The sequence below is a fragment of the Cyprinodon variegatus genome, unplaced genomic scaffold (genome assembly GCF_000732505.1).
Source record: "Cyprinodon variegatus isolate N-32 unplaced genomic scaffold, C_variegatus-1.0 Scaffold391, whole genome shotgun sequence".
Lineage (NCBI taxonomy): Eukaryota > Metazoa > Chordata > Actinopteri > Cyprinodontiformes > Cyprinodontidae > Cyprinodon > Cyprinodon variegatus.
This window is the reverse complement of record NW_015150844.1, coordinates 109,458-123,560: the sequence shown is the minus strand read 5'-3', so window position 1 is coordinate 123,560 and position 14,103 is coordinate 109,458. Positions and strand designations below refer to the sequence as shown.

At 38.8% G+C, this 14,103-nt stretch overlaps 1 protein-coding gene across 1 annotated transcript in view; it reads right to left on the bottom strand.

Annotated features, from left to right (window-relative positions):
• Positions 1–14,103, bottom strand: part of tmeff2 (transmembrane protein with EGF-like and two follistatin-like domains 2) — a 166,197-nt gene that overhangs the window by 48,439 nt on the left and 103,655 nt on the right. The window contains exon 4 of the mRNA XM_015387320.1: positions 6,961–7,057. Within this exon, the coding sequence (XP_015242806.1) occupies positions 6,961–7,057 (97 nt within the window). The remainder of the gene's footprint in view (positions 1–6,960; positions 7,058–14,103) is intronic.

Here is a 14,103-nt window from a genome sequence, read left to right as displayed (position 1 = left end):
ATATATATATATATATATATATATATATATATATATATATATATATATATATATATATATATATATATATAAATATAAAATATATCTCTATACAGATGCAGAGCTGAGAACTGAAAAAATTGTTTTTGTGGATTTAAGAGGGTTGTCCTCCTGAAGGCATATTTAAAATTCCGTTAAACTCTTCAAAGAAAAGTCTACAATGTGAATCCCCCCCTCCCGCTCCCCCCTGAGCTGTCCCAGGAGGTCCAATAGCAGCTTTCAGACGGCCACGCAACCTCCTCGCCTTTAATTCCATCAACAATGATGGGTGCTATTGATGGGTTTGAAAGCATAGATTTTTGTGGGTAATTACAGTTTTACACCACAAATGGATCTAAATGGGATTTTGTGACACTCTATTGATCCCTTCGAGGGAAATTAGTCTTTTTTTTTGCCTGCAGTCTGCCTCCAGAGAATAGGAGCTATAGAAGGGTGGAGTGCAGATAAAGGCTGTGAAGCATTCTGCCAAATGAGGTTCACTCAGCGTGCAGTATCTTCACCACAACACTCAGGACATTTTTCTTTATCTGAATCCATAAAGCAAGAGAGGGAAAAATATTCATTTTTCGGCGAATCACAAATGATGACGAATTGAATCAATAATACTTTGGGCAGAATGGGCCGAAATGAAAATTTTCTCCTGACCAGGCATAACCTTTTATTAAAGCAGGCAAACATGGGTTATTTCATGCTGTCAAACTATATAAACATAATAACTCGGTTTTAAAATAAGAACTTCCAAAGTGGGCTGCACTGTGGCACAGATGGTATTTTTACTGCCTTGAAGCAAGAAGGACCTAGGATTGAATCTCAGCCTTGGGTCATTCTAAAGTCGTTCACATGGTCTCCTCCACCATGAATGGGTTCCCTCTGGGTACTGGCTTCATCCCACAATCAAAAAAGTTAATTGGTCTGTGTTAATTGCCCAGGGGTGCAGGTGTGTGTTTGCATGGTTGCCTCTCTAAGTTTCCCTGTAATGGGCTTGCAACTCATCCATTGGGGACAGTTAGCAGCCACTGCACAGACTAGATGGTATAGAGAATGCATGGATGGACCTTTAAATGCAGCACAGGATTTTTTTCTGTGTTGTCCTCGGTATGTTGATATATCTTCCCGTTTGGGAGAAATCTGAAATGTAGCGACTGTTTTGAATTCTTTGCACTGCTTCTAACTTCCTTTACTTTCTCTAGTAATATACAATGCTACTTTTAGGTCAAAATAAGACTATTAGAGACATTCAAGCCAAGAAAGTTGTTTATATAACATAATACAACAGCTTTTCTGTCTTAATACAAGATGAAATAAAATAAATAAATACATGAAATAAAATCACAGATGCATATCATGTTATGGACCAATATAAAGACAAACTAAAAGGCCAAAGATTTAACTCTTTTCATCAAAACGATAAATGAAACAAAAAAATGTCCATCCCTACAGAATCTCCAGTGGTGCAGAATAAATGTATTATATTTACTGAGAAAAAATATGCAGAATATGAATAATAGTTTTAACAAGTGCAACATATGTTGACTTTTGCTTACCATGCCAATGTTGACACAAATAATTCTGCACCAATAGGAAGGGTAGGCATATTTCACATGAGACAGAGCTCAGGCGTTGTTACATCCTAGTACCTTTTTGGTAGAGCAAAGAAACTGCTTCCTCTCTTTGTCACGATTGTCAGATTCAAGTCAAAACCAAATGTAGCTTATCAACTCTTATCAGGGTTCCTGTGGATCCTTAAAAAGTCTTAAAAGGCATTAAATTCTTCAAAATAAAACTAAGGCCTTAATTGGTATTAAAATGTCTTAAATCAGTCTTTCGTAGGTCTTAATTTTCGAAACATCATGAATAGGATTATTTTTATTACAATTTATTTTTGTAATCTAAATAAAACGTTAAAATTGACAAATTTTTTTTTTTATTAAAAAAGAAAATAATGGCTCGCCATTATTGGTTCCGTCCCGATTGCGGCCGGGACATTTGGGAGATGCGCCATTTACTTTGTAACCAAATTTTGTAACCAAAATTGTCTCCAGCCAAGAGTTTCCGCCATGGTTAAAACCAGGGAACATACATGAGGCTCAGTGGATTTTGTGCAAGAAAATGCAAAGAAAACCTTTGTTCGAGCTGAAATGACTCATTTAATCATCCAAAACGTTATGGACCACATTAATTAACTGAAAAATATTGCATAGTATGCCTTTAACTAACCTAAATGAATTGTGAACCACAAGCAATGTTTTCTATGATTTTAAACATGAAAAGGAAATGCTTATTTTTCTGTTATTGTCAGATTGGTTCCAGTTGTAAACTAGAGCTTAATGTAATCCTTTAGTGTTACCTGTGTAAATCTGTGTTTGAGATCATAGTGTTGCCAGTGTCCAAATCATTTGGGTATATCTAAAATATTTGAAGGAACTTGTCCTTTGTTATTTCCTTTNAATAAACTTTTGGGTTAAGTTGTTGCAAGCAGGTTTTTCTTGTGTTTCTTGTGAATTTGGTCTTAAATTTTTATTTCAAGTGGCATTAAAAAGTCTTAAAAAATCTTGAATTTAACTCGCCTTATGCTGTAGGAACCCTGCTTATATTCTGGCTTGGCAACTCAGGTGTTCTGACCAGCTGCTCCTGGTTGTCCCCAGTTCCAAGTGGAAGCTTAAAGTACGATGACCAAATGTGCCCGATTTCTGGGGACAGTCCCCGTTTTGGATCACCGGTCCCGGCTGTCCCCGGAAATGTCCCTGATTTTACCGTGTTATGAATGAGGGTGTAAAATGCTGTGTGTAGACTGTTATTATGGTAGAAAGAGTGTGTGAACATGTTGTGCACAGAAATAGCTGTTAGCTAGCTGATTGGCAGCTGTTAACGAATAGATGAGGAGCAGAGCACGCCACTTTTTATACAGACGAAGTTCTTTACCACAACCGCTCGCATCTGCCCTGTGTTTTGATGAGTGTGTTGTGTTTTGTTTTACTAAAGATGAGGATCGAACATGTAACATAAACCAAGCTTATCAACAAAATGCAAGACAGACCAGTGGCTGCAGCTGGGATGAGGAAGGTGCAGATAAAATTAAACAGAATGTTCGCAAACTGCTTATAAGGAGCTAATCTGGTTCGTGGTTCACCAGGGATCAACAAGGGTTCATCATAAGATGTTTTTAGAACTGACTGCTGATCTTTAGTTTATATCTTCAGATATTTAGTTATTGTAAGTAGAGTTAGAAGTTGTTTTGCTGTTTTATGGTAGTGATTTTTGAGCATAGACTTCCAGGCTATACAAATGAAGTTGATGATTAAAACAGGCTCAACCAGGGTAAACATTGCTCAAGCTTCAAAGTCGTAGGGAAACGGCAATTCCAACCGTTGCATTTCCGAATTCTACCGAATGGTGCACGAATTTACACAAGTGAATAAAGTGAATGTGATCGGTAACTTATCAAGAGGGTGGAATTGTTGTGGCGGAAGGTTCGCAGGCAAGTGTGATTGTGGCTGGTTTTTCGGAAGCATCTTGCTAACCAGTTAGCAACTTAGTGCTAGTAGGTTTCCAATGAGAAATTACATTGGGATCTAGTAGCACTAAATTGGTGACTTAGAAACGACACTGTCAAGGAACGCTATGGACAACAGAAACATGCAAGAGGAGGACAGTTTTGTGTCAGAGGTCGTGCATGAGCATATATTAAATTTTAACGGTATGCTATGCAACCGGTGTTGATTTTCCAGTGAGGCTCCCCCCAGAGGGCGAAAGTAAAAGTGCGCTGTTCTCCTGGTTTCTCCGTCAAGCCAGGCGCGGTTGTTTTGAGCTTAGCAGACAGGTGAACGCAACGAATCACCATGTCTACTGCGGTAAGAGACTATTTTGTTCCAATTTTCGAGTTTGAAAATTTAGCATGTTTTCATGTATTATGTGTTATGCATGTGTCTAAATAACAAAGATTGTAGTTAGCCAAGTTCTCGCCGTAAAGTAAGACCGACTCTCGCGATGCACAAGACTTCTGAACCTGTGGGTGCAGGCCGAGGGCTCCTGCAATTGCAAGTACGGTATTCCCCCTACAGACCACCAGGGCGGCCGAGAAAACCTTTGTTCTAGCTGAAATGACTCATTTAATCATCCAAAATGTTATGGAACACATTAATTAACTGAAAAATGTTGCATAGTATGCCTTTAACTAACCTAAATGAATTGTGAACCACAGCCAATGTTTTCTATGATTTTAAACATGAAAACAAAATGCTTATTTTTCTGTTATTGTCAGATTGGTTCCAGTTGTAAACTAGAGCTTAATGTAATCCTTTAGTGTTACCTGTGTAAATCTGTGTTTGAGATCATAGTGTTGCCAGTGTCCAAATCATTTGGGTATATCTAAAATATTTGAAGGAACTTGTCCTTTGTTATTTCCTTTCCTTATTTCCTGCAGTGAAAACTGCATGATGATGCCATCACAATGCTTTACACTTGGTACATCTCACCTTCTCCAAACCTGTTTTAACAATGCAGCTTAAATATTTTTCTGGTCTGAGCAATTACTTTTGTGCTAAATAAATGTTACAAAAGTAAATAAAAAACATTTGGATTTTCTTTGTTCGAATCTGTGGATTACCATTCATCTTGAACTTTTTAATTCAGAAGCTGAGACATGTTTCCCTGGTACAAGCCTTCACTATGGATCATGGGTTAGTGCTAAGCATTTTTAATTTAACTTGGAGAGGGCAAGTTGAATCAAATGCTCAAAAAGTTGGGTTTTCCGAATACACAATAATCCCAAACACATCCAATCTGGCCTTGTAATGTTTGACGCAGAATGATTTTAAGTCAATATTCATCAAAAAAACCACAGCTATAAATAAAAGCTCTATGACAGAAAACCACTGAACTGAAAGGATACCAATGATATCAAATCAAGAGCAGCAATTTGTTGAACAGTAATGAGACAATGTTTCTAATAGCTCCCAAAAAAAAAAAAAAAAAAAATGCCAAGCGGCCTTTAATCCAAATGTCAGACAGCTGGGTATATTTGAGCACTAACCGTTCCCGGTTTGGAAAAAATCCACAATAACTAAAACTTGTGCTCCTAATTCCTTTCTAAAAACAGCTGCAGCTTTCTGTTGCAAATTCATTTTAAACTGGAGAAAGAACATTTCAAATCAATGTTGAATAGGCAGGAATTAAAATAGGTTTTAACCCATGATGAGTCGATGCAAAGCAGTGAATTGAACTCTGTTTGATTAAAGGATGCCCTGGATTTCCAGCAGGGATTGCAGATAGTATTCTCTGGAATAATTAGTCTCATTGAAAAAAAAAAAAAAAACATTTAACCAGAAAAACAAGCTTAAACACCCTATTTTAACCTTAATGGTAGCCCTGCAGAGAAACCAATAGGATGAACGAAAAAAAAAAACAAATGTGTCAAATTCCTCTTTTTAAAAGTTGTTTTAAAACTGCCTGCTGTGGAAACGATGTAATAATGTGGACTGTTGTTGTAAAAATAAGACGGTCTTTGATTACTGCCACCTCTCTCCAATCACAGTGTGATTAACTGACAGTGTGTTTGATTAAAACCCGCTGCCGCCTGATTGGACTAACCTGTCATTTTAATCAAAACAGTCTTACTCTGCAGCCACCGCTGGCTGCCGTTTCAGGAAATTCACCCACCGTCGGGTTGCAATTACCTTCCTGATAATCCACCAGAAACGCTCCTATCAAAACACCTCGGGGCTTTTAAAGATTAAACACTCATAGTTTTCATTTTACAAGAAAAAAAAGCTAAAATATTCATGTCTGTTATAATATTTATGTCAAATAGTTTTTTTTTTTAACAAGATGTGTTACTGACTTGTTCTACGTCTTCCTCTTGTGTTATGCGATGTGTAATTGTCTTTAATTCAGGTTTTGCTAAATAGGATTGAGGCTCCATTTTCTTTAGTGTTTTACTTTTATGTGCACAAACTGTCAACTGTGTCCTGTAGTGATTGGATAAATTCGCCCACTGGGTATACAGAAGTGCCATTAAATCAATTTCTGGGTTTTAGTAGCATATTAAGGTGCATTTGCAAAAGTAGGTGGCATCAGGAGGGGTGGGCTCAGACTGTTTAGTATTTGCAACGAGGCTTAAAATGCATCATGAAGCCATTCCTTGGCATTATGGTTATTGCACACAGGGGTACATTATCTTTCCATTACATCAAGCGGTTTGATAGAGTCATACTCTCAGGGCGCTTCTAATTTCCAGCTGCACATCTGGGATTTCTTCTAAGTACTGCCTGTCTTTGCTGATACCAGCCGATTATGTTCCAAAGCAGATCAACAATGTTTCTTTATTTTAGCCTAATTCATGTAAAATGGTCTGATTCTGCTGCTAAAAAACGTCTCAGTTGAGTCGGCTCTTAATTGGAATTTCCACAGACATGTTTCCGTGTAAAACCCACTGAGAGTTGCTTATTTTTTTGTGCTGCACCCACAACAAAACATATTAGAGTGACTATAAAGAATCTTCTGTTCCACCTGCAGTAAATGGTTAACTCCACAACAAACGTTATTTCATTGCTGAACTAGTTTCTCTCGTGTGAGTCAAAGACATTTTTGCTCTGACATTGCCAAGTTCTGTAAGGAGAATAATTGGATTTCCAGCATAAGCGAAAATCTCCTTTCTCTCCTGGCCCTGCTCTGGTAATTGGGGTTAAATGAAATGGTCAGCCATGCAATAAAAACCCCTGGTGGGTGTTCAGCAGCTGGTGTGTGCAGGACACAGAGAAGCGCTGCTTTGAATTCTTTGAGCTAAAGCCTATATTTAACTGATATGATTGAAATTTTGACAAGAGTCAAATCGATAGGCAAGGAGTCATGAGTTGAGTGGGAGAAAAAAAACCCCCAAAAAACCCCAAAATGATTGTGTGTTCTTTGTATGTTCAAACTGACCAAACGTCCTCAGCATCCACATCGCACTCCGCTCCAAACTGGCATATGTCACAGGTGGACGTCTCCTTCTGACCGGTCTCGGCTGAACCCTCACCTCCTGAGAGAGACAAAAAAAAACAACAATAAACTTGTGATTATTGTCCAAAACCAAATACTTAATTGGTAGACACTCTGAAGAGACACATTAAACATATTGCTAAAGCAAAATAACATTGATGTAATGGGGAGAAAACTTGGAAAAATTAGATGTTATGATATCCAACAGAAGCCATCTTATATGTCAGCAGAGGGAAACCCACAAATAAAGCAAGAGTAAAACTCTTGGCCGTCGGTTCAGCAGAGGGCCTGGGTTGGTTGTCACGAAACAGACAGAAATGGTGCAACAGGAATTTCAATAAATTCACAGAGAACGAGTTCATTCAGACCTAAATGTGTCCAGGGTAACTTTTAACTATAGATATTATCTACTCTTGTCTTGACTACCAAGTAGGAACATAATAGTAGTACAATAAACAATTAATGTGGACGTTGAGAGCCAATGTCCATACTGATATTTAACATAACCATTGGATTAGGAGGGTTAAGGTTTGCCTGCTGTTCAGACACTCAAGGTCCTGCAAACCTCCCCAAGGCCGAGACAGTATCACGAGTCACCCCTACTTGAGTGTGCCTTTGCCTCCTGTGGTGCTTTGAGGACAAAACAACTGTCTCATTCCTGCTTCTTCCCCTTTTCCGTGACACTCCTTTGGGGTTCACATCGCAGAGGCAACCATCATGGTCCACTTGCCCAGGCACCAAAACTCCAGGGTGACCAAAGGCTAGTCCTGTCAAGTCCAAGCTTGAAAGCTTGCCTTTCTAGAGTCCATTGTCACAGGACTTATTGTTGCTGTTTCATGGAAATAAATCTTACTCCCATCACACATGCTTGAATCTACAGGCTTATTCTCTCTTTTTAAAACAATGACTGCCACCTAAAGGGCCGGAGAGTAAATTCAATGTCTTGTTAAATGTAATGTGACCAAAATAGAGTGCCTATTTGATATGAAAATTATATTTTGTGAATTTTTGATCATATTGCAAATGCAATTAATTGCCCAGTCCTAATGGATGACTTCATAGCATTGCATGCAGGATTATACTCATATTTTGCAAGACCATTTGCTAGTCTTCACCCAAACGTTTCTTATGTTAACCTTCCAAGACTGGTGTCCATTTACTAACTGTTACACTTTACAATGGTGAGAAGTTGTCATAAATGTTAAACAAAAATAAAAAGATACTTTGCAACATTTTCTATAAAAGGAAACCCAGAACATTGCGTCTTAACATTAACCCAGAGATTTCACTCCTCCTGGATGAGCATTGTTCTGTGGTTAACAGTGACATGAAATCTATCAATGACTTTGTAGGAATCCTGCCTACCCAGAATGCAGGCAGGGACACAGCACTTAAGAGGGAAGAAATCTCCATCAGAACCAGGCGCACTGAAAATGGCCAATGCCCATCTCACTGGGGATTTGAGAAGGCAGGGGACATACACAAAAAGGACCCCAAGTAACTGATCTAGGAGTTACAGAACAGTTAAATGATAATGGCTATAGTATGCATCACCTAAAGACACAAAGTTAAAACTTAGGCACAAATGGGCTTTCCATGTTCGTGACTACTCACAAATACACACAAACTAACTCACCCTTTTCTTTATTCATAATGTGAAACAGAAGAACCATGTTCTCATCTATTGTTTACTTAGCTTAAGTTAAATCCCAAGGAAGTGAACTGTCAGAAAATGCGACATCGCCAGTTTACTCAAGACCCAACATGCCACATCTGTCCTTCTGTGTCAGCGGTCACTACCAACAATGTTCCCTCACTTTCAGTGCAAGCTGAGACTGAGTGCACCTCGTGTGAAAAAGAAAGTCAACCTCAGACAGCTCAAGTACATTTACATTCTGTCGTCCCCCACCTTGATTCAACTGAAGCCATCTCCTTCATTTCTTTCCCCTCTTACTCCACCACTCCCCTCACCTGACTGTCATCTATCACTCTCAAATCCCTGCTGATCTTCCCTGAGTCCCTCTTTTATTTCATCGTGCTGATTTTCCCATGCTGTGAGTGCGACAACCCCTCGGTGGCGACGTGGGTACTGGCGTCAGGCTTATTGAGGCTTAGGGGCTCTGCCAGTGCACATCACGCCTCGTGAGTGGCCGACAGAGAGAAGAAAAGGAGGAATAAAAAGCAATCTGGCCAATCTCAAATTGCATTCTCCCACCACAGAGGGCTTCTCGCTCCTCTTCTCCGTCCGCCTCCCCCCGGCACTCTTCTCTATTAAACAAGCTCTATTTTTAAACCTACCAGAGCCCAGGAGAGCAACGTGGAAGAAGAAGACGAAGAGGTTGAACTTGGCATCATTTCCCCACGTCATATCTTTAATCTCCCTAACCAGCGCCACCAAGCAGAGCTCCCCTGAGTCCAGTTTTTCATTTTCCCTTCTAACACTGTTGTTATTTTCTTCTGATCCCTCATGACATGCTGGACTGAAACTTTTTCACCATGATGTAACCTAAATTTCTGCTCACAGGGTTAAGATGTTTTTTTTTTTCTATTTTAAGGTCAAAGTCAGGAGAGTTTACTTTTCTCTATCAGTGAAATGCATCGTGTGACTTTCTGCTTGTTGCTGTCAAGTCTCAACAGTTTCCATTCATCTATTCACATCTGAAACCTTTGCTGGTGATTTTAAACTCTGTGTTTTTTTTTTTCTATCCGAGTCTGTCCAACTATGCAGGCTCTCAGAGAGCAGCCATGCCGCTGAGGCAGCATGTCCGCTGAGGGCTAGATGTTTGCAGTCATGCAGAAAGATGTACATTCAGTATTCACAGCTTTACCTTCAGGTCACAGGACCACCAAGATGACAGGGTGTGAAGCTGAGGCTGACCAGTGGAGCATGAATGTCAAAATCCTTTGAGTTCACAGAGAATAAAAATATGATTTTGAAGGAAAAACAAACAATGTAGAATTTAATTATAAATTATATTGATTTCATTAATTAGGAGAAAAAATTATCCCACTGTTTTTTGGTTTATTTTGAGTATTGGCAAGATTTAACCATGGCTATTTCCAAAGCTGGAGAATAAATAAATTCCCCCCCAAAAAAATAACCCGCCTGACAGAATGAAGCTCACAAATGTAAAAAAGCAAACCTCATATCATGTTCAGAATAAATTTGCAAGAAAAAAAAAAAAAAGAGAGAGAGAAATCCACTCCTAAAGCTTTGGGACTCCAGAAAAGCATATTGAGAACCAGTGGCACCAAAGGCTCCATTGTGGTCAAATTGAAACCAATCTATTAAATATAGTGGGCCTCTATAGCAATGTAAAAGATACATTGCCTGTAAGGATTTTTTAGCTTTTTTCCCTTTAAGCTAAAATCATCATTTAATATAGGCTTTTTGCATAAAAGGTTATAAAAACTGATATTAGTTCAAAAAAAGACAAAGAGGTGAGTTACGGAATAGGTCTGGCTAAATGCTATCCAAGAGAAATAAAACGAACAAGTTTTTAGCAATTTAATTCGATTATGTGAGAGTGAGTTCCTCCTAAGAGTTTGTGATAGTCACTGGAGTTAAATCCAACCTATCTTCTAATTATTTTCTTAAAACTGCCCCAAAGACAACAATGACAGACTTTGGAGACGGTGTGGGATTTAAAAGGTTATTTTAAGTCAATTTCTTGTAGACTAGGGCATTAATGAGTTGTTATCTTTCCAACTTGCCTATCTGACCGTCGATGTCGAAGTTCAGAAGTTCATTCCATGCGTCTTTCCATCACATAATCACAGGATGGGGTGAGTGGGGGGTTTTCAACAGAGAACTACTTACAGTACATCTTGCTGCAGCATTGGTCTTGGTTACATCAGGGATCAGGTAAGTCTAATTCAGCTTTTATCAATAACTGCAGGGTGTGCTCTACTAGCCCAAAAATAAGTTAATAAGAGACCAGTTTTGGATTCCGCACACCTAATGCGTGGGAGGGTCAACTTTCGAGTTATCCAGATGTGAGTCGTAGTCAATGTCCTCATGCAGACCAATATAGACATATTAAAAGTGTTGAGTTTAAAGGAATAGTACACCCAAAACATGATTAGCCTTCATTTTCTACTCACCCCCATGCTGAACAACACCTCGAGTACTTTTTTGATATCTCAAATGCATCTGGAGATCTGGGAGGCTTCTTGCTGTCTGCTGACATTCAAATAATGGAGGTCTATGGCGCCCGAGGCAGAAAGGTCCATAAAAGTCCACAAAAACGTGTCAATATTCCTCCATACTGCTCGTCCAATGTATTCCAAGTGTCCTGAGTGGGTAGCATCCAGAATTTACTCGAAACGAAGTCATTTAGAATGTTTTTAGAGCATAAACAGTAGTGTATAGGATTTCCTGAAAGCGCGTTCACGACGCTACGGAAACCGCGGCAGACCAAACCAGATGAAAGTGCGCATTCAGCTCGGCAAAGAACTCATGCTCTTCCTCAACACTGAAGTCCTCAGACATTTTTCTTTCGTTGTTTCTTTCTTTGCACAGGTAAACAGCACATTTCTTCTTCTACGCTTGCATTATTGGCAGAGCAGACGCTGAATGCGCACTTTCATCTGGTTTGGTCTGCCGGCTTCCGTAGTGTTGTGAACGCGCAGGTGCGCGCTTCCAGGAAGTCCTATACACTACTGTTTATGCTCTAAAAACATTCTAAATGACTTCGTTTCAAGTAAATTCTGGATGCTACCCACTCAGGACACTTGGAATACATTGGACGAGCAGTATGGAAGAATATTGACACGTTTTTTGTGAGCTTTTATGCACCTTTCTGCCTCGGGCACCATAGACCTCCATTATTTGAATGTCAGCAGACAGCAAGAAGCCTCCCAGATCTCCAGATGCATTTGAGATATCAAAAAAGTACTCCAGAGTGTTGTTCAGCATGGGGGTGAGTAGAAAATGAAGGCTAATCATGTTTTGGGTGTACTATTCCTTTAAAATCCTATGAATTCAATTAACTTATTTTGCTGTGTAACATTGTCTACATTACTTAATGAGGAAGTCACCCACAAATATTTATCTACTTTGTGTAGGGCAAGTCCAGAGAAGCCAATGGTTAAAAATAAAGACCAACACATATAATATTTATACATTCTGGCAAAAGAAGACACTTAAGACAAGAAAGCTTCATGCTCTGAGGGTTCCATACAGACTCCCCTGCCCTGAAACTGTATGCCCAACAGACAAAGGAAGGAAGAGGATATTGAGTGTCAATGTCACCAACGAATGAAAAGCCAAACCTTCTGCACTAAAACAAGAAAAAATCTCCAAATTAAAATCTATAGAATGTCTATAGCCACAGGAAACCAATGTTGTAAAGGAGGACCAAGGTGAGCCATCATGAAGAAACATTACTTTGAATGGGGTCTGTGGAAGCAGACCCAAGATGCAGGCTGTGCAAAAATGTCCCTTTAAGAGTTTAAAATATTGATGGGAAAAGTGCACATGGAACACAAAGACAAGATGGCTGAAGGAGTGTACAGAGTCATCTATGCTGAGTGAGAGTGGGAGACGCCATCAACTCTGGGATAGTGAAAGGGCTAAGACTTCCACATGCATCCTGATAAATATGGTGGTAGACAAAGTAGGCAAGAGAGCAGTTATGGTGGACAGCGCAATCGGAATTAAAGCAACTTAAAGAAGAGGGAACTTTAGAAGTTTGATTAAAATTAACAGTTCAGTGAGAGAATGGAGAACCTGTGTAGATTGACCTGTGGTCATCTTGGATTAGAAAAGTTGAGTAGCAGATTCCAAGAACAACGTTAGAGATAACTGTCTGAATAAAAGAAAAGAAAAAAATAATCCTAGGAAAAAAAACAAGGTAAGGAACATCCCTCTAAAGATCTGAGACCTTTAGTTGAGAGTCATATTTCTATTTCTATTCCATTTGTCATGAAGTGTTTACCTTACAAATGGTGAAGTTACTACAATAAAAATGTAAACCTAAAACGTTCCTTAAAATTAAAGAACTAATGTCATTAATTAAATCATAAGTTAGAGAATATGTTGAGGTGAGTTGTTGTTAGTTGTAAGAAACTAAATAGCCATGATGTTTTTCAAGGTTAAATGAACATGATGACAAATGTAAATTGTAAGAGCGGCATTAGAAAAAAATAGACATCGTGACAAAGAAGACGTACAGCACTTTTTTCAAAGAATAAGCAGATTTTTCCAACAATTATACATAATTCATATATATTCCTTGCTGCCTCTGGCACATCTAAAGTGAAGTTTTAATTTCATGGCCACTATCAAACTGCTTTTTATTCTGTTTCTGTGTAATTAAGGCATTTTTATGATTCAGAATTCAGAGTCTGCTTATGCTTTATGTAAACCCAGATATATAATCTATTCTGATCTTTCACTATTTCAAGAGTTCCCCATGACATCTTAGATCCACACAGGTTGCTTTTCAAGTAGGAACGTGGGTGGATGTGGCAGAATCAACATGGTTCCACAGGCAGTTTCTAGTTTCCCCTGAACTCAGTCACTATATATTTTGTCACATACAAAAATACTGCAAAGTCTGAAGAAATATAATTTTTTCCTTGTTATTCTGGAATATTCTTAGTTTCTGAGTTTGTAAATGATGGCAGAAGTTTGAATTAATCAGTACCAACTCTTACTCTACACATTATTTACACTTCTTACTGCTACCACCTGCACCAATTAACTCAACACTATTCAAACATCTAGTGTTATACAATGAGCTGTTTCTCCAATTGTGGATTTCATTCTAGATTTATTGGAGTAAATCAAATTTGTTGCGGTCACACTCCCTTTCCCTACTTGGTTCATAAATGGACAAACATTTTCCTCAGTGCAGAGAAAGAGGATAAAATCACAAAGTTGTATAAAGACTTCACATAACGAATCCCAACAATGCAAGTTTCATTAAAGTTCTCTTTCGCAATGACAGAGCAGTAAAATAGAGAGTCATCTGGGTGCTTCTGTGTATGACTTGACCCGCTCAGTTGGAGTTAAGCTGTCCCTTAGTACCACAGCCACAGAGTGGCTGTGGTACTAAGGGTATAAAAAGGGTATAAAAAGGG